Raw genomic sequence first — 25,254 nt, forward strand, 5'->3', positions numbered from 1 at the left:
AATTAACAAGCTTTAATATGGATTAATAGTAAGAACTGAAGTATTTGGGGAATTCTGCAACATACCTAAAATTTGTAATATTGCATGTGGAACATTTAGTAATTCTGGACTAACTGGGAATGATAAGAATCAGGTCATGTTTTAACACCAGTTTTGATTTATGAAAAGAAAATAGGTTTTTGTCCATACAAAAGCCAATTAGTACATATGTAGCTTTTGTGTTTTGAAACTGAATGTTTCCTTCTTTGCGTCCAAGGAAGTTTTTAACTAGCCTTCTAGTCCATTTTGTTTTTATATTGGACATTTTCTTTGTGAAATAAAATCAGGTTAAAAAATTCTCAGAAGTCATTGATTTATGACAAACTTAAATGTTTGTCATTTTTAAATTTAAAATTGATTTGTCATTTTTAGAATATCATTAGTGAAAAGATTTGTTCTGCAGTGCGTGATTACAAAAATTATTAATAGCCACAGTGGCTATGTTATTAGGAGCCTGATATATATAACCTCATTTAATTCTTAGAATGGTCTTTCCCAAATTCTATTTACCATTACTAAATACTATTTGAGATAATTATTATTTTACTTTATTTTATAGATAAGGAAACTGAAGATCAAAGGCCAGTAAGTAGCTACCCAAGATCATGCTACTAGTAAATGGTCAGCTGGAGCTCTGTGCTGTGGTGGTTGTAATCCCAACATCGCTTCTTTTTACTTAGCATCATTGCCTTTAAGGAACTGCATTACTCATAGGAGAGAAGGGTAAATTGTATTGGAAACATATCTTCCTATACTTAACTCCCTCAGCAACTACAGTAGGCACTATTCATTAAATATGTAACATAAAGATGCCTTAGGATTTGAACCTTGAAGATGTTTGAACTAATATTAAACTGTGGCTGTGTTTCTTTTCTTTTGGTAGAAAAAGCAACGATGTAGATTCGATGGCCAAGATACAAAAGGATCCAAGTTCATTACCTCCAGTACAAGTGATTTCAGTGACCCAGTTTACAAAGAGATTGCTATCACGAATGGTTGCATTAATAGGATGAGTAAGGAGGAACTCAGAGCTAAACTTTCAGAGTTCAAACTGGAAACCAGGTAATTAAAAATAACTCTTTAAAATTATATAAGTAACTTTCTAGAAACTCTTGCCAAAAATCTTGGAAACACTGAAAATTCAGAAATACAATCTTACCATAAAGAAATAACCATTATTAACACAAGGTATTTTATTGCAAACACAGCTCAATACATGCTCTGGCTTTTTTTTTTTTAGACTTTTTATTTTTTTTGAAGATTTATTTTTATTTTATTTTATTTATACAAGCACTGGGTACAGTCAGAAGCGCGGGAGGGTGAGAGAATTCACCAGAGCCAGAGCGGGGAGCAGAGCAGGCAAAAGGACCGAGGTACACTGCTGAGGGGAGCAGCGGGCGGCAGGAGAGGTCTGCGCGCCACATGGGACCCTCCTCTGGTGGCCGGGGAGCAGCCGGGAATCGAACCGGTGCTGCAGAGGCTGCGGGCAGCCTCGCAACCCAGCGCTCAACCACTGTGCCACCGGGGAGGCCCTGCTCTGGCTTTCTTTTCAGCTATTGTGCAAGCTAGAGAACATGAACGTGTACCACATATGACGACTGTCATTTAATTCTTATATGAGATTCTTTGTGTACAAATCTTGATTATTTCTGTCAGCTTTTTAGATGGTATACCAAGATACTTGATTTGAAGTTTAAGAATATATTGAAGATCTACCAGCAATGTATAGAAGTATGTGTCTTACATATCAAGATTGTTTCAAAATTTTGTTATTGTCTGTTTGGTTCTTGGAAAATTACATCTTGTGTTTTTTTTTTTTTTTTAAAGATTTATTTATTTATTTATATAAGCACTGGGTACAGTCAGAAGCATGGGTGGGTGAGAGAATTCACCAGAGCGGGAAACAGAACAGGCAGACTGACTGAAGTACACTGCTGAGGGGAGCAGCGGGCGGCAGGAGAGGTCTGCGTACCATGTGGGACCCTCGCCCAGTGGCTGGGGAACGAACCCGCACTGCAGAGGCTGCGGGCAGCTTTGCAACCCAGCAACCGCTGCGTCACTGGGGAGGCCCTTACATCTTGTTTTATTGAGAGTAAATATTTTTCTTTAATTTTCTGTTGTGCACTATTTTCCTTTGTTTTTATAAAGAGATTTCCTTTGAAACCAGGTAATTTTAAGAAATCACCTACTAGGAAATACATTTTTTATGTTTTAGTTCTGTTTAGTAAAAATATACATAATGATACTGTGCATTATGTTTAAACTTGTATTGAATGAGAAAACAGTGTAGCTTAGCCAGCTTTGTGTTTGTGTATGTATTTTCAATGAAATGTATACATAAGTTTTTAATAATTTCTTGCAAAACGGAATCACTTTATTTTTTATTTGGTGCATGGAATCCAGGAAAACTTGAATTTTTTATTGATAGTAGAACTGCCATGCACTAAGAAAGAAAGTGACAACATGTACTAGATGAAGTCTGTTTTGTTTCTGAGTACTCCTGAATCCTTACTCCCTTATAAGTCATATCTTCCTCTTTTGCTTCGAAATGGAGCTTTACTATTTTTTAAAAAGTACACATGTATAATTTTTCCCTTTTAGATTGTCTGGGTCATAATTGTGAAGAGAATTTTTACCTAATGTCTACCTGACTCTGTTATGAAGGTGCAACCTTTAGCAAAATTTTTGTCCTCCTAAGGTGTGAGAATCAATACTTCTGACATGCATGGGAACCAGAGATGTAGATGTATGTTTATACCTTCATTCAGCAAGCACTTGGTTATAAAAATAACCCCTCCACACCTTTTTTTTCCCCTCCACACCTTTTTATTTTTAAAGATTTATTTATTTATGCATACAAGAACTGGGGTATAGGCCAGAGGTATGGGGCTTGAGAAGATAACTAGAAACAGAGTGTGGAGCAGAGCAGGTGGATCTACTGAAATACACTGCTGAGGGGAGCAGCAGGCAAGATAGGTGATATCTGCTGCACCATGTGGGTCAGCCCCCTGGCTGGAAATCAAACTCAGAACTCATTTTGCAATGACTAGAAATGGCTTGACAGCACTGTGTCTTTAACCCCTGAACCACCAGGGAGGCCACACTTGGTTATTTTTAAGCACTGTAGTAGGCATTGAAGTTACAAAGTTAAAACAGATATATTCCCTTTTTTGGGCAGTTCACAGTCTCTTGGGAAAAAACACAATCACAGTACAGAGTCACCAGTGCTTTATTGAAGGTCTGTCCAGGTGCAGCATAGGAATACATAAGAATTAAGGAATTCCAGATGTGGCACTTGAATTTTGTGGGCCAAGCAGAAAGGAAGGTATTTTATTGCAAACACAACTCAGTACATGGTCTGGCTTTTTTTTCAGCTGTTGTGCAAGTTATAGAACATGAATGTGTACCACACATGAAGCAGTGACTTATGTCTTGTTTGCAGTATGCCACATACCGTGGGGAATGGGAACATTTGAAGATGATACTAAAATCATAGGTGGTAGCCAACTTGTGAAGGAACTCAGTGCTAAAGTCTGCATTTTATGTTGTAAGCAGAAGGGAACCACTGAAGGTATTTTAGCAGGGAATTGGCATTAGTTCTTAATTCCTAAGGTGAAGACTGATTGTGATAGTGAAGTAATGTGCCATTGTCCAAGAAGCTAATGGCAGAATATGCCAGAGAGAATTAAGGACAATCAGATTCTGAATTGGAATTGACAGAAATGGTGGTTATTTAGATATGAATGAGCAAGGGAGATGGCAAGTTTTTCTGGAGCAACTGGTGTATTTGTGTTGCTGCTATGCTTGCAGGTAATCCTTTAATGGATGTAGTTTCTCCAAGCAAAAGGAATAAAGACAAAGTCATTTAAAGTTGTCACATGACATAGTCACTCACTAATGGAAGGAGTTAAACTTCCTTCCTAGGTTTTAGTAATTTGGAAAATGGCAAACAAACATATTAAGACATTTTGTCTTAAAACATCTACATGGTTAATTATTGGTTCCTTTCATGCTTTGGATTCTTTTTCAATGGTAGTTTAAAAAGGAAAACAAAAGGCCAACAAATATTTTTAATAGTCATTAATGGGTGATGTGACCAAAATGCCTTGTTAAATTTTAATTAGGGCAAGTTCTTATTTTTACTACCATTTTATATCTGCAAATCATAATAGCACCCAAGCAACATCCAAGCAAATTCTAGTATCGGGTGTGACTTTTCAGTTTTTAAAGAAACGTAATGTATGAAGCACATGACCAACATTATCAACCATTGTTACCTATTTAAAACAACCTTTTCCCCTCCACACCTTCCTGTTTGTGGTACATATATTTTGAAAATACGCGTAATGTCCTAAATATTATACTCAAGATAAGTTAAGAAGCCTTCCAATTAGGACCTACTGAGTATGACAGTATTCTTGTGGACATGGTTCACTCATTGATATCTTCTATGTTAGTTTTTCTAGTTAGGTAGTTAATAGGCATTGAGCTTTTTCAAAAAGATTTGTTTATGCATACAAGAGCTGTTGTGTAGACAGAGGTGGGTTGGGGCAGGCGGTAAGAGGGATGAGAGGATTCACCAGAGACAGAGTGGGAAGCAGAACAGGCAGATCTACTCATACTGCTGAGGGGAACAGTGGGTGACACAGGAGAGGTCTGCTGTGCCATGTGGGTCAGCTCCCTGACCAGGGATTGAACTCGTTGTGCTGGTAATAGCTTGATAATGCTAAGACTTAACTCTTTGTGCCACCAGGGAGGTCCTAGGCATTCAGCTTTTAAGTTATAACCCTTTCATGGTTATGGGGTTTTGTTGCGCTCTCTCACTTTCAGAAGTCATAAGAAGGGAAAGACATAGCGTGGTAAGTTCAGTTTAACTGAATTTTCATACTCTGAAATTTGTATTTGATCAGTGTAATAATTCATTGTTAATTTCAGTTTTTGTATCATGTATGTCATCTTTTTAAATAAGGTAATAATGGGCGTATAGGCAGTGTATGTTGACAAGACTTAGGGTTTGAAATATCAGTATATATAGGAGAAAATGCTATTTTATACTACATAAGTAAAAAGTTACTTGCAGAGGAAAACACTGATGTTTTATTGATTTTTTAACAATTAGTTCTTTCCTGACTTAGCTTTGAATCTTGCTTTCTTTGCATTTATTTTTGCTAATATTTGTTAAATTGTATTGTGTATTGTGACTATCATTGTTTAAGCCAATACACTGGAAAGAGTTAAGATTCTTGACTGTAAAATTCGCCTATAACTTAATTTTGTTCTTATTTTTCCTTAGGGGAGTAAAGGATGTACTAAAGAAGAGGCTGAAAAACTATTACAAGAAGCAGAAACTGATGCTGAAAGAGGACAGTTGTACTGACAGTTACTATGACTACATTTGTATCATTGACTTTGAAGCCACTTGTGAAGAAGGGAACCCACCTGAATTCATCCATGAAATAATTGAATTTCCTGTTGTCTTGTTGAATACTCATACCTTAGAAATAGTAAGTAAATTGTTATACTTTAATTGCACTTTTATAGCAATTTCTGGGATTCACCGGAAAGGCAGAGATCTCACTTGTAGTTTTAGCTAGAGTTACCATTCTAAAGTGGGTTTTTGCTTTTGCTGTGTACTTTGTTTCAGCTTGATAAATAGAAAAAGTATAATAAATAATTTCATAGTCTACTCATTTGCCAGTAGCCAAAATTACAGTATTTTTTTTCCTCTGCTTGGAACATATATCTAGCTGGACATTAGAATTTCCTGGGGAGTAAACAAAACAAAAACAAAATAACCTGATGCCTGATCTTAGTCCTAGAGTTTCTGATTTATTTGTAAAAGTGGTGGGGCCCTGAAATCAGCTTTTTTTTTTTTTAAGATTTATTTATTTATACAAGAACTGGGGAACAGGCCAGAGGCGTGGGAGGGTGAGAGAATTCACCAGAGACAGAGTGGCGAGCAGAACAGGCAGATGACCGAAAGCACTGCTGAGGGGAACAGCGGGTGAGGCAGGAGAGGTCTGCCACATCATGTGGGCATCTCCCCGGCAGGCCAGGAATCAAACCAGCAGTGCAGAGAATGCGGACAGCTCCACAGGGCTGCGCTCAACCCTCTGCTCCACCAGGGAGGCCCTGAAATAGCTTTATAACAAAACTTTCTGGTTGATATATAGTCAGGTTAAGAACCTACATTTATGAACACTAGTACACTAATGTGTACTCTGATTTCTGAAAATAATAAATTTCAGAAATCACCTTTCAACTGACAACTATCCGTCTCCCTAATGAAAAGTTTATGGGGTAGTGACTCTTTGAACCTTAGCTTATTTTATTTATATATATATGTATATATATATGTATGTATGTATATATGCTTTAGGTAGTTGTTAGTGCATTATTAGTTCAGAAAGTCAGCAAGAATTCTCAAAGAATACCATTTGCCTTGTAAAATCTAACATGTCAGCTACCCTCAAGTTACTTCTGTGGTTTCTCTTGTTAAGTATTATGCGATTAAGTATTAAATAGTTTATGTATTAAAATGCACAAATTTTTCCTTAAGTCTTGTCAAAGCCTGTTTTAATTATATTCTTAATCATTCTATTTACATAATTTTATTGTTCAAAGCAGATTAGAGGTTAATAAATGAAAAGGAAAAAACATCAGCTATGAAGGTAAATAATATTGCATTTCACAGTAGATTCCACTGCTCTAGCAATTCCCTTTTCTCATTTACACATTAATGATTTATTGCTTCCTACTATATTCCTGTCATATACAGACACGTTATTTTACATAAAAAGCTTTCACTCATTCCCATTTATGCCATTTCTTTGTTCTTTCACATCAAATTTCTTTAAAGAAATTATGTGTATTTCTGTCTCTGTTTCCTCCCATTCTCTCTTAAACTGACACCACTGGGGTTTAAATCCCATCACTCCATTAAAATCACTTATCAGTGTCATCTTTGACCTTTACCTAAATTCTGGTAGAATTTCACTTCTCTGTACCTGAAGCACTTTCTTCAAGTGACAGCTAGTATACCTCATTCTCTTGATTTTTCTCCAGCCTTATTGGATTCCCATTTGCTTTGCTATTACCTCCTTTTCTTCCCAGCTTCCTAATGGCAGACTCCTCAGGGTTCAAACCTACTTCCTCTTTTCCCTATAGATCCCCTTTAATGATCTCATCTAGTTCTTTAACTTTTAGATACTATAATGCTGATCTATGCCAAATAGATCTCTCCAACCTGGACCTCTGTCTCAAACCCAGACTGCCTATTTGACATCTCTACTTGGACATTTAAACAGACATCTTTAACATATCACAAATTGAACTTACCCTATTTTCTGCCTTACTTAGCTTGAGTAATGATACTTTCTTTAAAAAAAGATTTTATTTTTTGTGTGTGGAAGAACAGGGGTGTAGGCCAGAGGTGTGGAGGGTGAGAAGATTCACCAGAGACAGAGTGAGGAGCAGAACAGGCAGATTTACTGAAATACACTACTGAGGGGTACAGTGGGTGAGATAGCAGAGGTCTGCTGCGCCCTCTGTGTGATAACTCTGTGGCCAGTAATGGAACTGAGTCCTTGGCGGTGGGGTGGTAGCGCTAAGACTTAACCCCGAGGCCACCAGGGAGGCCCCCACCAATTCTTGTCTTTCTAATGCTCATTTTAGAAACCATGGAGATGTCCTTTACTCCAGCTGTTTCTTTCTCATTCACCCAGACCAACACTGACTCCTGTTTCTCTGCCTTCAAAGTATATGCAGAACCCAGCCACTTAACTGCATTGCAATGACTCCTATCTGAGCCCTGATCATTTTTTTGTCTGCATTTATTGCATTTACCATCTAGCTGGTCTTTGTTTAATCCTTGTCTCCCGATAGCCAACTCTTAACTTAGTGGCCAGATTAATCCTTATAAAATATAAGTAAGATCATTTCACTCCTCTGTTTAAAACCCATCAGTGATTCTCCATTTCACTCAGAGTAAAAACCATGTTCCTTATATGATCTGGCCTCTAATTGTGTTATCTTGACCTGCTTGCTGTTTCTCAGAAAAGCCCCACATGTGCTACCTCCGCACCTGCCAGAGCTTTGGCTCTGATTCCTCTCCTTCAGGGGGCTTGCTGCTCCTTCCCTTCCTCCTACCTCCAGCCCTTCCTTCCTCCTCACCCTACCTTGCACCTCATTTTCTAGATAAAGACTATCTGGATACCTATTTAATAATATTGTTGCAACAGCCCCTTAACTGCTCTACTTCATTTTTTTTTTTAATACTCCTACCTAGTTCTCTATAGCATCATTCTGTTAATAGTGTTAAATAATGAATAAAACTTTATGAATGTTATATTCAGTATTATCAGCTTGTAATAGTAAGGAAAGTTTTGCCATATATTTTTGAAAGATTTTCTTTTAAAATTATAAAAAAAATTTGACAAAAGAATATAGACTTCATTTAACTGTGAGATTAAATAAAATTTTTTCTTCTGTGATATATCTGGTAAGTAAATATCTAACTTTTGAAGTAAGAATATTCTTTACTGTTCTTTGCTGTTTTACAGGTGTTAATAACCGTTTATAATTCAGCTTAATACATTAGTATAGAGAAAGATATTCATTTTTAGGAAGTATAAATGTTTACTTTTCTTAATTTTTCAGTCTTATGTCACAAAGAGTATTTTGTCTTTTTCTCATATCCACACAGTATTAAAAGTTGCTAACTCGAAACCTATAGGTTTTGAAATTATCCTTAATTTTTAACAAGTGACTTAGGGCAATCTGGTTCAGGGAGCCAGTATTGGTTTAGAGAAAAAGCGCATAGAGATCTGAACCTGATGATGTTCAACCATACTGACCTTCCAGAGTTCACTGAATGCGAGTATAAAATGAGAAGACAAGCATGAAAACTGTTTGAAGAGGTTAAAAATTGCTACAGAAATGTAGTATTAACAGCTTGTAAATTACTACATATCATGTCAAATTTTGAGTATTCAGAATTCAGTTTAGTGGAATCTATTAAAATAAGGACTGCTGAGGAGTAAATGAGAGTGCAGTAATCTAGAGTAATCTAGAGCATTATAGAGTAATCTAGAGCATTATAACTGAAGAATAACATGCCACAAAAGAATTTGTTACCATTTAAAAAACTATCTTGAAGTGGTTTTTACAGTTCTAAACTATTAAAAGAAAATTATTAACACTTTGTTTTTTAGGAAAATGTTTACTTTGGTTTTGAAACTTGCTTTCCAGGCACTTGGCTTTTCTCTTTAAATTTTATTATTAAGAAGAAATTTTTTAATTAAAAAATTAGAGTGTTTTGGTAGTGGAGAATTATCCATAATTGTCAAACTCTAAAAAGTCTGTATGTGAGCACCTAGAAGTTACAACTTCCTGTGACTGAATTTGTTATATATCATGTGTCATGCATCTTAAGTCATAGAAATATTTTAACATTTAACTTGCTGTCCTTCCCTTATAGGAAGATACATTTCAGCAGTATGTGAGACCAGAGATTAACACACAACTTTCTGATTTCTGCATCAATCTAACTGGGATCACTCAGGTTATAATTCTATGTTCTTTTTTTTGAGTATGAAAGAGTTTTGAAATTAGGGATTGATTTCATAGTTTAAAAAGATTATTGTAAAAAATATTTAAAATAGTATGATACTTTCCTTGCTTGGTAAAGATCTTTTATACTGTGATAATTAAAGAGTAGAGAAGCAAACTAGTCTGTAGTGACAGAAAGCAAACCAGTGTTACCTGGGGACAATGATAGGGATTACTAAGGAGCAGAAGGACACTTTTTGGGGTGATGGATATTTTCAACATTGTGATTATAGAGATGATATATGCAGACACAAAAAATTTACCAAACTTCCACATTTTAAACACATCAGTTTATTGTACACATGTTATGCTCCAATAGAGTTGTTTTAAAAAACAAAAAAAAAGAAAAAGCAGATTTTAAACCTGGTAAAAATTTTCTAAGACTTTCCTTTTTAAGGAGTTGTATTGATAACTCTAAATATTTCATTTGCAGGTCTCCCTAGTGGCCTGGGGTTTAAGTCTCAGTGCTATCACCACTTAGGCCTGAGTTTGATCCCGGGCCAGGGAGCTAATCCACATATGGCACAGCAGACCTCTCCTTTCTCACCTGCTGCTCCCCTCAGCGGTGTATTTCAGTAGATCTGCCTGTTCTGTTCCCCATTCTGTCTCGGTGAACTCTCTCACCCCCTACATCTATGGCCTATATCCCAGTCTTCTATACAAGAATAAATAAAATTCCCTAAAAGTAAACAAATAAATAAAGATTTCATTTGCTTGCAGCATTAGTAAAATAAGTACTGCCATGCTGGACTTGCAGATGAAGTTATTAAAATTTTCTATTACAATTTGACTTTACGTATAAGTTATTTTTTTAAAGTCTCTGATTTTTGGTTATATTCTAATGCGGTAGACCCTTTGTTCATTTACATAGTTGTTTTATTCAATCATTCACTCACTTACTGACTATATGAGTGCACTGTAATATTTGCCAAGGTATTTGGGGTATAAAAATAGTCAAGTTATTGTCTGTCCTATGTTCACAATCTAAGTTAGGACAGACAGAATAAACCAGTAGTCACAATATGGCTAGAAAGTCAATGTTTTATCTCAGGCTATTGTGGGCATCTATAAATGGGCTGTCTGTGACAGAGGGGATGGAAAGGCTGTCCTGGAATAAACATCCCCAAGTTGGTGGACTTGGGCTGAGTCATTGTAGGTAAATTGGCAGAAAAGAATGATTGGGCATTTTGGATCTGACAGCAGAACTGTTAGTTGTTTGGAATCATTCAAATATGTATGGATTGTTAAGAAAGTGTCACAAATTAAGCTGAAGTGATAGGCAGAAGCAAGCCAGATTGTGAACAGTCTGATTGTCCTGAAAGCCTTGGAAGTGTTTGGAGAATTTTGGGTATGAAAATGATGGGTCAGATTTACATTTTAGGAAGATCAGTCTGGCAGTGGTGTATAGTATGTTGTAGAAAGATGTGAGCTTTGAGGTTAGGAGACTAACTTTAGGGGAGTATAACTTTTAGCTGAGAGAAATTTCCCTTTTTGTCCCTGAAAAATTAGCCACTAGAATGAAGCTTAGAAAGGAAAACACTCTCTCCTCCTCTTCTTTCCGCTCCCCCTCAAAAGATCCAGTCATCCAAGTTTTTTTAATCATAGACTTGACTCACAACATGAGAAAACTAATAATGAAAAAAAATTACTTTGTGATAGTGAAGATTAGAAGAGAGGCAGAGAGAGCCACTAGGGGATTATCTTAAATCTGATTTTGGGAGGATTACATACTTCAATTGATACTCGTCTCTAATACTTGGCTATAAATGATTTTTAATTGCCTTCAAAATGAAATGTTTAGTGAACCTCGGACAAGGAAATCATGAAGAATATAAAACATCACATTGTTGTTTTCCCTCCAATGTCTAGGTATTTTTATACGACTTTATGTAAAGGCGCAGATTTTTTTAATATATTTTGCTTTTATATCTTCAGGATCAGGTGGACAGAGCTGATACCTTCCCTCAGGTACTGAAAAAAGTAATTGACTGGATGAAATTAAAGGAGTTAGGAACAAAGTATAAGTATTCCATATTGACAGATGGGTAAGTTGTCTTTTTAAATCTGTTTTTTAAGATTAAATATACCCTTTCACTTAACTTTCAGAATTCCACAAAAGGTATTACTTACTAACAGTACTAAAGTTCCCTTCAGAAAGCATTATTTTTCCTTTCTTAATTTCTAGTTTAATGTTAATTCTAAGGATCAAAAAGAAGGAAAAAAGCAATGATAAATTTAATCCAAGACTAGGGGATTAGAGAAAGATGCATAACAATACATAATACTAAAACAACTTTACTAAAATTATCATGACACTCCTAGCTGAGAAGTCGTTTGTGTACTTATTCATCCTTTTCTCTCTACTCAAAGGCTCTCTTTCTTTCTATTTTTTTTAAAATAAATTTTATTTTTATATTCCCCATACAATTGCAACCCCCTTATTTTGACTCCACTCCCTCCCCTCCCCGCCCCCAGGTTTTTGTTGATTTTGATTTTCACTTTCTTATAGTTATTCATTTTCCTGGTCCCTTATTTAAGTTTTCTAGATTCCTGCTCTGAGTGAGACCATCCGGTATTTTTCTTTTTCTTTCTGGCTTATTTCTCTGAGCATGATCCCTTCCAGCTCCATCCATGTTGCTGCAAATTGCATGTGTTTATCTTTTTTGTATGCTGAGTAATATTCCATGGTGTATATGTACCACATCTTCTTGATCCAGTCATCTATTTTTGGGCATTTGGGTTGTTTCCAAAGCTTAGCTATTGTAAACAGTGCTGCTATAAACATAGGAGTGCAGGTGCTCTTTGGAATTGATGTTTCTGTGTCCTTTGGGTAAATACCTAGGAGTGGAATTGCTGGATCATATGGAAGCTCTATGTTTAGTAGGTCCAGAAATCTCCACACAACTCTCCATAGTGGTTGGACCAGTTTGCACTCCCACCAACAGTGCAGGAGAGTTCCTTTTTCTCCACAACCTCGCCAACATTTGTTGTTGCTAGTTATTTTAGTATGTGCCATTCTCACTGGTGTAAGATGGTATCTCATGGTAATTTTGATTTGCATTTCCCTGATTACAAGTGATGTTGAACATTTTTTCATATGCCTGTTGGCCATTTGCATTTCCTCTTCAGAGAAGTTTCTTTTTAGCTCTTCTGCCCAGTTTTTGACAGGATTATTTTCTTTGTTGTTGTTGAGTCTCATCAGCTCTTTGTAGATTTTTGTGATCAGTCCTTTATCATTAGTGTTGTATGCAAAAATGTTCTCCCAGTCAGTGGGGTTTCTCTTTGTTTTTGTTATTGTCTCTTTTGCTGTGCAGAAGCTCTTTAATTTGATGTAGTCCCAGCTGTTGATCTTTGCCTTCACTATCACTGCTTTGGGTGATGTGTCTGCAAAGATGTCTTTGATGTGCATATCACGTAGTGTTTCGCCTATATTTCCTTCTATGTATTTTATGGTTTCAGGTCTTAGTCTAGTTCTTTAATCCATTTTGAGTTGGTTTTTGTGTATGGTGTGAGGTAGTGGTCAAGCTTCATTTTTTTGCATGTAGCGACCCAGTTTTCCCAGCACCATTTATTGAACAAACTTTCTTTGCTCCAGTGCATATTCTTTGCTCCTTTGTCAAAGATCAGTTGACCATCAATCTGTGGGTTTATTTCTGGATTTTCTATTTGATTCCATTGGTCTGTGTGTCTGTTCTTGTTCCAATACCATGCAGTTTTGATGATTATGGCTTTGTAGTATAGTTTGAAGTCTGGGAGTGTGATGCCTCCATTCCCTTCTTTTTTTTTTTCAGGAGGAAGGTTCTCTTTCTTGACTGTTCAAAGCCCACCTTGTCTTTTACTCCAGACACTCCAACTCATAGTGATCTTTTTTTCTTGAACTCTTACATCTGTTATGATATGTACCATTCATTTAGCTTCTGACTTCTGACTAGATATTTAAGCTGTATTTATATTTGCAAGGGCTTTGATAATCTATTCAGAGTAAGATTTTTTGCTACTTGATAATCTTCTACGTGTTATTCTAAGTTGTATACATATTGTATTGTGCAGTAAGTGAAAGCACTCACTGTAGTGCTGCACTCAAAGTGTGACAAAAAGCATGTTAAATAAAAAGCTAAGTGGGAGGATTAGAAAGATTAAAACAAGTATTACAGAGTCTCCCCTTGTGGCGCAGCAGTTGAGTGCTGGGCTACGAAGCTGCGCGCAGCCTCTGTAGCACCAGTTCAATCCCCGGCTGCTGGGCAAGGGTCCCACATGGCATGCAGACTTCTCCTGTCGCCTGCTGCTCCCCTCAGCAGTGTACTTCGTCATTCTGCCTATTCTGTTCCCTGCTCTGGCTCTGGTGAATTCTCTCACCCTCCTGTGCTTCTGACTGTACCCAGTGCTTGTATAAATAAATAAATCTTAAAAAAAAACAAAAACAAGTATTATAAGCATTGTGCAAAGATAGCTCATATACTATAATGTAATTAAGGTTGAAGAAAAGTCCTAATCAACTTCTGTTTCAAACTATGGAGAGATTGTACACTAAAGTTGTGATGTCACCTACATGTAAAGGATATAGGGCCCCTCATACAATGGGAAAGAACATTGTATTTAATCACGTCATAATTGTGTTTAAAAACAGAAGTTTTGGGAAATGTTTAGAAATCTGTTACTGATTTTAAACACTAATGAGCAATAGTCCTGCTAAAGTATACAGGTGTTTATCATAGTATAGTATGTTTGATTCTGGACAGACCATTTAAAACCTGTACAATTTCATACTAGCACAAGTTGATTAGTGTTACAGAAACATGCCATAGTAATCAAGTTGCTCATTAACTGCTTGATGCCAACTACTCTTGTCTCTTTCAACAATTTTGCTCATTGTTTGTTGGTTTGTTTCAAAGCACCTTCTCAAAGAACTTCATGTGATAAATCTGACATTAAAAGTAAACTTCACAGTTAATTTAGAATTATGACCATATACCACACCAGATTGAGGTCTGCCCCGGTAGCCAGAACTGTAAAAATGATCAAAATGACACAAGGGATGGTGATTGGGGGGAAAAAATGAACCTAACAAGAATTAATGAAGGAAAATTTAATATACCTCACTTGTATTTTCTTTGTTTTTTAAATTTTACTTCTCAGTTGGTGTTTTTGAAGAAAAGAGGTTTATTTTCCAAGCTGGATGTTATGTGTTACTATGAGAGAGGTGATGTGTAAATAAAAAACAAATAATTGACTTAAAGTACTCATTTGTAAGAATAGTGTTGTATTTATCTATTTGTTTTCTTGTTTTTAAGTTCATGGGATATGAGTAAATTCCTGAATATTCAATGCCGGCTAAGTAGACTCAAATATCCTCCTTTTGCTAAAAAGTGGATCAATATTCGAAAGTCATATGGAAACTTCTACAAGGTAAAATTTCTGTATTTTATTTATTATACTGTTCTTGATAAATTTATTATATTTTTCATGTATGTTAAATTGTGATTTACTATGTGCTTTTTCACAGAAAAGGGCCATGTAATTAGTTGTTAGTTTTCAGATTCCAAGTTAGTAAATGATTATAGTTGTTTAGGAACATAAGCTGTATTTCTCATTTAACTTGTTACAATTATTTAAATAGATTAACTGCGTATATGTACTGTTCAATGACAGGTTTGAAGCTGTAGGAGTATTCAGTGTAAAAAATTGATACATGTATTTATTATAAATTTAAAAATAGTATTGCGAGACAGAATAAATGGCTGTCTTTTATCATGACCCTCACCAGGACTACTCCCTATTCTCCTAAGAGAAAAACTCACTTTTTTTTAAGTTGTTTTTTCTATTAATCTTCATGTTTCTTTTTTTTTTTTTAAGAGATTATTTTATTTTTGTGTAGAAGAACTAGGATGTAGGCCAGACTAGGGGGGTTGTGAGAGGATTCACCAGTGCACAACAGGCAGATCTACTGAAATACACTGCAGAGGGGAGCAGTGGGTGAGACAGGAGAGGTCTGCTGTGCCCTATGTGGGTTAGCCCCCTAGCTGGGAATCAAATTCAGGCCTAAGTAGTGATAGCTCTGAGGTTTAACCCCTAGACCACCAGGAAAGCCCATGTTTCTTATATATGTATGCTATTTCTTGAATTGTCTGTTTGAGATAGCTGTTGGGTTCCAAATATTGGGGTGGAGAGGATATTTGAATTTTGGGAATGTGTAAGATTTTTATGTTTGTAAAAGTGATTAGGTATTTAAATAGATTGACATACCACCCAATATTATCTTTCTTTATCTTTATTGCCTTTATTTAGTTACTTAGAAAGGCTGAAAGGCTAAAATTCTTCTGTGTATCTTTTTTTTTTTTTTAAAGATTTATTTATACAAGCACTGGGTACAGTCAGAAGTGCGGGAGGGTGAGAGAATTCACCAGAGCCAGAGCAGGGAGCAGAGCAGAAATACACTGCTGAGGGGAGCAGCGGGTGGCAGGAGAGGTCTGTGTGCCCTGTGGGACCCTCACTGGTGGCTGGGGATCGAACCGGTGCTGCAGAGGCTGTGGGCAGCCCCGCAGCCCAGCGCTCAACCGCTGCGCCACCAGGGGAGGCCCTCTTCTATGTATCTTAAGAAAGAAAAAGAAAAATACCGGATGGTCTCACTCATAGCAGGAATCTAGAAAACTTAAATAAGGCACCAGGAAAATGAATAACTATAAGAAAGTGAATATCAAAATCAACAAAAAACTATGAACCAGAGATACTTTTTGGGGGGTGGGGGCAGGAGGGGAGGGATTGGGGTCAGAATGGGGGGGTTGCAATTGTATGGGGAATATAAAAATAAAATTTATTATTTAAATAAAAAAAATAAAACTAAAAAAAAAAGTCAGTCAAGTAAAATAATACATTACAGGAAAATAATCATGCAAAAGAATTAAGTTTGTGTTTAAAAGGTAGAGCTTCAATTTAGATAATCTATCTAGAACAATACATTCTTTTTTCATAAATGATTTCTTAAATCACAAAGCTTGAGGATTTTTGATACCTGTTTATATGTATTTTTATCTAAAATTTTAAAATCATTTTTTTAAAACTGAAAGCTTATGTTATTTGCTTCATTTGAACAAGAGTATTTACCCTTTGCCTAATTTTGTTAAGCTATAACTGTAAATTTTCAATTTGTTTTTAACTTTACAGTGACTTATACAATACTATAAATTTATTTACTAAACTATTTTTCAGGTTCCTAGAAGCCAAACCAAACTGACAATCATGCTTGAGAAACTAGGCATGGATTATGATGGACGGCCTCACAGTGGTCTTGATGACTCAAAGAACATTGCACGAATAGCAGTCAGAATGCTTCAGGACGGATGTGAACTCCGAATTAATGAGAAAATGCATGCGGGACAGTTAATGAGTGTGTCCTCTTCATTGCCACTAGAGGGCACTCCAGCTCCACAAATGCCACATTCTAGGAAATAACAGCATTTTTGCTCTTTTATCCTTGGATCATTCACTCACTCTAACTGGAGTTGCTACAAAGAGGTAGCAGATGAATACTTATTGAATTAGCTCAAAATTTAAGCACCTTAAATATTTGGAATCTTATACAGCTATAGATATATATATATACATATATGTATATGAACAGATTTTGTGGGGAGGGCATGTTGAATTCTTTGCCACCAGCACTTTTTATATGAACAGTATTGGTTACACAGTAAGAGTTCCTGCTTAGAACTGAAATTTTTAATTTAAGGTGTCCAAGCTGTGTTTCTTTGGTTTTAAAATACAAAGGCTTGTTGGTGCTCTCCTCGAATGTCATATTTATTAATCTTAGAATATATAATTAATTCTGTGTTAGCATCAGTAGATTAAATTAACTTTTTGAAATGTACAAAAGATTGGAAGGTGGGCATTTACTAGCTTTTGGTTTTAAGAATTTTATAGTGCTTTTGAGTTTTGAAGTTTATATGTGAAGTTCAGCTGTGTGTTGTGAATGTCATAAAGTGCTTGGCACACATCTGCCACATTTCTTTTCAGTTCATAATTGGAAGACTTGTAATAAATTTATAGGGTCTGATTAAAAATTCAGTTACTGATGAAATTAAGGAAGAGTCAGAAGAAAATTCCTTATAAAGGACTGTAAGGGCTAGAACTGGAACTTATAATACAGATACATCGGTGGGGTGATTTTGGACTTTTGGGTTCCTGCCCTCTTGTGACATATATCTGCCCGAATTCTTAGATCTAAGAGGCCATGCTTTGAAATAGACTTAAAATAATGGTCATCACTTCATTTTGTATTTGTATAGAACATGATGAGTGAGGTTAATAAAGTGAAATGTTTTCTACCTTATGTTTTTATTACTGAAAACTGATTTCACATAGTGAGTGACCACTAATGTTAAATATTTAATTCTTAACATTCTAAAAACAAAAGTGTTTTTATGGAGCTGAGAAAATAAAACTCTTCTTTATCTAGAAGCTAAAAATATGTATTTTCAGAATTGAGTTTCCCTTACAGCTTTCATGGTACAATTTCATTAGCAGTGTTGCTTTACTTTACTTTCTGATAATAATTGTGATGCTGCTTTATTTTAATGATTTATATATTATAATCAAATCAGTTTTATAGAGGTCTAACTGATGCAAAGGAGAAAAGTAAGCATTTTGTTTTTTTAGTTTGAGTTGTGGTTTCTTGCTTGAAAGAAAGAATTTCTGACTTTGAGTAATAGTCATAGAGTCAGTATAATATAAAAAATAACAAGTGTACAAAGACAGCCTGATATGGATTATAATGAAACAAGAAATCTAGATATTTTAGGATTTAGAATAGAATAGATATGTGCTGAGATTTTTTGAATTACCAATAGCCCCATATAAATTTACCATAAATTGTTCAAAGTTTTAAAGAACTTTATTCAAGTATTTACTGAATTACTGTGCCAGGGCAAAGGAATAGAAAATAGCAAATTGCTCTAGAGCTGTGGCCGCTGGCTTCTTTAGGCACACGCCTTAGGGGTTTTCCATATAACCACCTTACCAGAGAATTCAGGTTCATGCTGTGGCACAACTAATTTTCTTTCCCTAGCTTCCAGAGTTGCTCATCAGTGGCTAAACCTTTAATTGGGATGTCTGAGAATGGCAAAGGAACCTTGTCCTCTTTTGTTTCTACATCAAGCTGCTAATTCTTTGCCTATTTTCTTTTTGCCAAATTTCCCAAATACCAGCAAGGTCATTTTGTACTTCTTTTTTAGACTTTCAATGTTAGCTCTTAATACCCTTTTGGCTTAACCAATTATTTTATCGAGTGAAGCTTTTTAAATTTATTGAGGGATAATTGACAAATACAGTTATATATATTTAAAGTGTAAATGTGATGATTTCATATATATCTACCTTGTGGATTGATGACAAAGCTCAAGATAATTAATATACCCATTACCTCACATAGTTAACTGTTTTTGGTGGTGAGAATGTCTGAGATTTTATCTCAACATCCTCAAGTATACAGTACTATATTATTAATGTATAGTCACCATGCTTTGTATTCTTTATATTAGATTCTCAGAACTAATTCTTACAGCTGAAAATTTCTACCCTTTGACCTACATCACCCTATTTCCACCATCAGACCTTGGCAGCCAGCATTCTATTTTCTGTTTCTTTTAAAATGGCTCTTTTGTGTGTATTTAGATTCTACATGTAAGTGATACCATATTGTATTTGTCTTTCTCCATCTGGCTTACTCCATTTAACACTCTAGGCTTATCCAACATTGCTGTGAATACGAGGATTTCTTTTATATGGCTGAGTAATATTCCATTGTGTGTATATATATATATATATATATACACACTATTTTTATTTCAATATTTTTTATTCTCTTCTTTTCACAGAAGTGTGTTTAATTCCAGTATATTTGTGAACTTTCCATCTTCCGTAACTGATTTCTGGTTTCTTACCATAGCAGTCAGAAGAGATACTTGATCTTTTCTTAATCTTAAATTTGTTAAGACTTATTTTGTCACCTAATGTGATCTATTCTGAGGAATGTTCACCGTGTGCTTAAGAAGAATGTATATTCTGCTGCTGTTGAATGGAATGTTTGTATATACTTGTTGGGTTCCATTTGGTCTAAAATGTCATTCAAGCTTATTCCTTTATTGATTTTCTAAATGATTTGTTATTGAAAGTGGAGTGTATGAAGTTACCTACAGTTATTGCATTACTGTCTTTTGTCTTCAGTTCTGTTAATAATTGTTTAATATTCTTAGGTGCTCCAATATTGGGAATGTATATATTTATAATTGTTATATCCTCTTGATAAATTGATTCCTTTATCATTATATAATGACCTTCTTTGTCTCTTATTACTGCTATTGAGTCAGTTGTTTTGTGTGATAGAAGTATAGCTATCACTGCTCTCTGATGTCTTGTTTTGCGCATGGACTGTGTTTTTTTCATCCCTCCACATTCAGCCTGTGAGTGTCTGTAAAGCTTGGGGAATTGAAGCTCTTTTAGGCAGCATACATAGTTATGTATCACTTATATTCTGAGAATTGTTAGTTGATTTCATTATTGTGTGACTGTCAGAGTGTAATTACCCCAACCTAGATGGTAAGCCTACCAGGGCTGTATGGCATAGTCTCTTTGGACCACTGTCATGTATGTGACACATCATTGAAATGTTGAGCGACACTTGACTTTTATTTGGTCTTGTTTGTTTTTTCCTCCAACCACTCTTATGTATTTTAATTGGAGAATTTAAACCAGTTACATTTAGAATAATTGTTGCTAGGAAAGGACTTCCTGTCTCCATTTTGTTAATTGTTTTCTGACTGTTTTGTAGTTCCTTTGTTCTTTCTGTCTTTGTGAGTTGATGATTTTTTGTAGAGGTATGCTTTGATTCTTTTTTATCATTTGTGTAACTGCTTTAGGTCTTTGCTTTGTGGTTACCATGAGGCTTTCATATTCATTTTATATTTTAACAGTCTGTTTTAAGCAAGTTGATAACAAATTCAATTCCATTAAAGATCTACACACTTACTTGTGTGCCTCAGACTTTATTATCGACATCCCAATTTACATCTTTTTACATTACATATCTGTTAATGAAATACTGTAGCTGCGTTTATTTTTAACATTTTAGTCTTTTAACCTATATGCTAGAGTTCAAAGTGATTTACATACCATCATTGCATTATTAAGAGTATTTTGAATTTGAATATCTTTACCAGTGAATTTTATACTTTTAATACATTTTCATCTTACTAATGAACATCTTGTCATTTCAGCTTGAAGAACTCCCTTTAGCATTTCCTGTAAAGCAGAACTAGTGGTGATAAATTTTCTCACTTTTTTTTTTGGTCTGGAAAAGTCCATTTCTGAAAGTCATTTTTGCTGGGTACAGTTAACAGGGTTTTTTCGGGGTTTTTTTTTTTTTGGTTTTTTTGAGCACTTCAGATATACAGTCATGTATCGCCTAACAAGAGGAATACATTCTGAGAAATTTGTCAGATGATTTTGTTGTGCTAATGTCAGGGTGTAATGATGCTCCCTAGGTGCTACAGCCTACTGCGCACCCAGGCTGTAGGATAGTGCCTATTTGGACTACCTTTGTATACATGGTCTGTCATTGACGGTAGTATCTTTAAGGGATGTATGACTGTAGTCCCATTCTATCCTAGTCTGCAAGATTTCTGCTAAAAAAACCTGCATATGGCCTAGTCAGGATTCCCTTGTATGTGATTGGTCTTTTTTTCTCTTGCTGCTTTGACAATTACCTCTTTCTTTGATTTTTGAGATTTTGATTATAATATATCTTGATGAAGATCTATTTTTATTCTGTCTTTGAACTTCGTGTACCTGGATAACCATTTCTCTCCCTAGAATTGGGAAGTTTCCAGCCATTATTTTCTTAAATAAGTTTTCTGTTGGTTGCTTTCTTCTCCTGGAATTCCCCTAATGTGGATGCCGTTGCACTGGATGGTAGCCCATGATTCATGGATGCTTTCTTCACTGTTTCATTCTAATTTTTTTTTTTTTTTCCCCTCTGGAGAGTATCAAGAGATCTGTCTTCAAGTTCACAAATTCTTCTGCCTAATTGAGTCTGCTATTGAAACTGTTGCATTTTCCTTTTAATCACTGTCTTCTTCAGCGTTTCTGTTTGGTTCTTTTTTGTGATTCCTGTCTGTCGAACTTCTTATTTCGTTTGTGCATTGTTTTCTTGAGCTCCCTGAGTTTGCATCTTTTTGAATCTCCCTGAATTTCCTTAAAATGATTATTTTGAATCCTTTTCAGGAAACTCACAGACCTTCATTTCTTTGGGGTAACTGGGATGTTATGTTCCTTTGGTGGTGTCATGTTTGTTTTTTTGCACGTTTCTGATGGCTTGCATTGATATCTCCATGTCTGAGAGAGCAGTTACCACTTCCAGCCTTTGGTCTTGGCTTCAGTGGGAAAGAATTTCACTTGAAACTGACTGTGAGAACACCGACTGGGTGGGATGCAACATCTTTGCTAACCAAGCGGATACAGGGGATCATCAATGGCTAAGACTATTGTGGTCCTGTGGGTCACAGTGGTGGCTGGGGCGCTTGGGGTCATCAGAGACAAAGGCTGCCCTGGTCTTCCTGTTCACCTTTTTTTGCCCATGGGGGGAAGTTCTGGCTGAGGGCATTACTCCTGGTTGTTGGTCTGGCATGCTGACACTCAGAAGTGGGATCCTGGATCAGGTCTGTGTGGAACTATCACAATGCTTGCATTCTTGGGCATATGTACTTGCAAATCAGTAGCACTGGTGTCTAAGTTTAAGTGTGTATAAATAGCCTATGGAACCAAGGCTTAGGTTTCTGCAGCTAGCCACAGTGACTCAGGCAGGGAGAGATGTAGCAGAAGATGCAACAAGCCCTGGGATGGTAGGATGCAGTAGTCACATGGGGCCAAAGAACAGAGTGCAGTAGCAGCACTACCTGGGGATGGTGTGTGACCCCAACTCTGGCCCCAGATGACTGTATTAGAATAATAGCACATTCCTGGTCATAGCCTGTTAAAACTATGTGTTGGGGACTCTAGAGGTATGTAGCAAAACAGCCACAGCTTGACCCTGCTATGATAAGTCAGAGCCATGCCTGGAACCCAGGGGTGAGGCTCAGAACAGTGGCGGAACAGCCCTAGTAATAGAAGTCAAAGCATAACTTGGGACTCGGAATGACAGAACTCGGAAAGGAAGATGACAGATGCCACAGTAATGGTGGGCAAACTTTTAGCCTAGCATGGGTGGGGCTCAGCAGCGGCAGTTATCGGGGCCTACAGCATCTGGATCTCAGAGAGCAGGCAAGGCAGTGCCTGGAATCAGGTCTCACTGCAGTGACAGCTCCAGCCTGAGTTGGAGACAGAACAGAGGGGACTCTGGGCAACTCTACCAGTGGTGGCATGGGGGAAGATTGTGGGGTCCTCAGTAGCAAAAGCTCCACAAGGTAAGACCTGCTGGGTTTCTGTTCTTTTCCCGATGGGGTGAAATTCTTATGAGGGGATCCTTCTAAAACTTAGCTACTCTTGACTGGGAAATGAGATGACAGGCAAAGTGCTTGCTCTGCTTTTCTTACGTGGCCATCCTCAATTTTTGAGCTCTGTAGCGTTTTCCTACTTCCCTGTAAACTAGAACTCTTTCAGAGTTAGAGAAACAGAGCCCCCCCCCTTTTTTTTTGATTTGTAGTTACTTACTGTTTTTCTTGGGCAGGGGAGGAGACTGGCATTGGGACCTCTTAGCCCTTCATCCTGCTGATGGCACTCCCCTAATGCATTTGTAGTAGCTCCAACTTTCCCTTCAGTTTATTATTCCTTTTGTCAAACCAACTTTTAATTTTCTCAGACCAGTGCCTGCTCATTATACCTTTTCAATAAGATAATGTTAAACACTAGAGTACTGATTTTTACTTTTTTGGTGTGTTCTGTTATCTTTAGGGTATTAATACTACAAATTTTTATTTTTTTTTTAAAGATTTATTTATGCATACAAGAACTGGACTACAGGCCAGAGGTGTGGGGGGTGAGAGGATTCACCAGAGACAGAGTGGGGAACAGAACTGGCAGATTGACTGAAGTATACTGCTGAGGGGAACAGCGGGCGAGACAGGAAAGGTGTGCTGTGCCGTATGGGTAACTCCCTGGGCAGCTGGGGATCGAACTCATGTTGCAGAGGCTGCGGACAGCTTCATAGCTTGCATCTTAACCCTTTGTGCTACCAGGGAGACCCCTACAAATTTTTATAAGGAAAATGCTTAAAGAGAAATGCCATTCACTCAATATTCTTGGAAACCAATAATAGTAATATTTTCCTTACCAGTTTTTTATTAATATTGTGTAATATGTACTGCATGCCATAACAATAATATTTATTAATAATTTATTTTCAAACAACTTTTTTTCTTAATTGTTACCTATTTAATATCTTTGCTTTCTGTTTTTCACTTGTTATGACCTATTGAGATGACTAGGATTCTGTTGTAATATTTCAAATCCACGATCTTTAGAAACAACTAAGATATGTACCAAGCACTGTATTTTGTCCATGTTTTATTTGTTTTGTATTCTTGTGGATAAAATACTTCAGAACATTTACTGTGAAAAAATTTTACTAAAGTGTCTTTTTTTCCTCCCCTAAAATAGACCTGTTTAACTTATCTTCTAGGAACAAGTTCTACCTGGATTGAAATGAAAAATCACAGGAGTCCCTAGCATGTTACTTATTAAAAGGGAAATGTCATATTTGAAGACTAGTTTAAATGGTCATTTTTTTTAACTAGGGCCAGTTGACTTGCTCTCTTTGGTATGTCATGAATGAAATGATCATGAAAAACAGATAATTTGGAGGTGAGGGAAAGAGCTGAAAGTGAAATTCCTGAGAGAAGGAAACAGGTAGTTAACTTTGAGCATCTTTGGCTGTAGGTAGAGTTGCCAAGGAAAGGAACTCTCTGTGTCTTTAGCCTGCCAGGATACACTGTAAAAGCTCTATAGGTTGTATTTTGAAGGAATACTTTCCGTCTCTGGAGAGCTATCAACTCCTTGAGAGCAGGGCCTCTGACTGCTCCATCTTTGATTCCAACCACATGTGATTTCAAAAATGTTTTGCACATAGTTGAGTGTTAGTAAGTGAATGACAGCATTTTTTCTAAGAAGTTTCTTGTGCATCCTGAAACAATTCAAATCTCCCTGCCTCCACAAAGCTTCCGAAGCCCATAAACATGTTAATCCAGAGCTTGGGCTGGTAAACGAGCACCCAAAGGCCAAGTCCAACCTGCTTCTTGATTTTGTATGGCCTAAAAACTAAGCATGTTTTTACATTTTTGTTAAAAGCACCAAAAGACTAATAATATTTTGTTACATGAAATTAAAATCTAAGTCTCTGTAAAGTTTTATTGTGATACAGCTACCATGCTTATTTGTGTTTGCGTATATTCTCTGGCTGCCTTTGTGCTACAAAGTGCAGTTAAGTAGTTGCAACTGACCAGCAAGACTGAAAATACTACCTTGCCCTTTGCAGAACAAGTTTCCTATTCCTGCTTTCTTGGTATGGAGCAATATATAAATTCCATCAATAAGATATCAACTGTGGTAGTATGATAACCTAGA

General features: G+C 36.3%; 1 protein-coding gene across 1 annotated transcript in view; it reads left to right on the plus strand.

Annotated features, from left to right (window-relative positions):
• The window catches only part of ERI1 (exoribonuclease 1), a 28,582-nt gene extending 3,708 nt beyond the window's left edge, over window positions 1-24,874 (plus strand). Inside the window, exons 2-7 of the mRNA XM_037525994.2 lie at window positions 923-1,101; window positions 5,333-5,543; window positions 9,518-9,601; window positions 11,584-11,693; window positions 14,940-15,054; window positions 16,855-24,874. Coding sequence (XP_037381891.1) covers window positions 923-1,101; window positions 5,333-5,543; window positions 9,518-9,601; window positions 11,584-11,693; window positions 14,940-15,054; window positions 16,855-17,097 — 942 coding nt within the window. The 3' untranslated portion in view covers window positions 17,098-24,874. The remainder of the gene's footprint in view (window positions 1-922; window positions 1,102-5,332; window positions 5,544-9,517; window positions 9,602-11,583; window positions 11,694-14,939; window positions 15,055-16,854) is intronic.
• Window positions 24,875-25,254: the final 380 nt, after the last annotated feature.

This window comes from Talpa occidentalis, unplaced genomic scaffold (assembly GCF_014898055.3).
Source record: "Talpa occidentalis isolate TD23 unplaced genomic scaffold, MPIMG_talOcc4v2.1 talOcc4.4, whole genome shotgun sequence".
NCBI classification, from domain to species: Eukaryota; Metazoa; Chordata; class Mammalia; order Eulipotyphla; family Talpidae; genus Talpa; species Talpa occidentalis.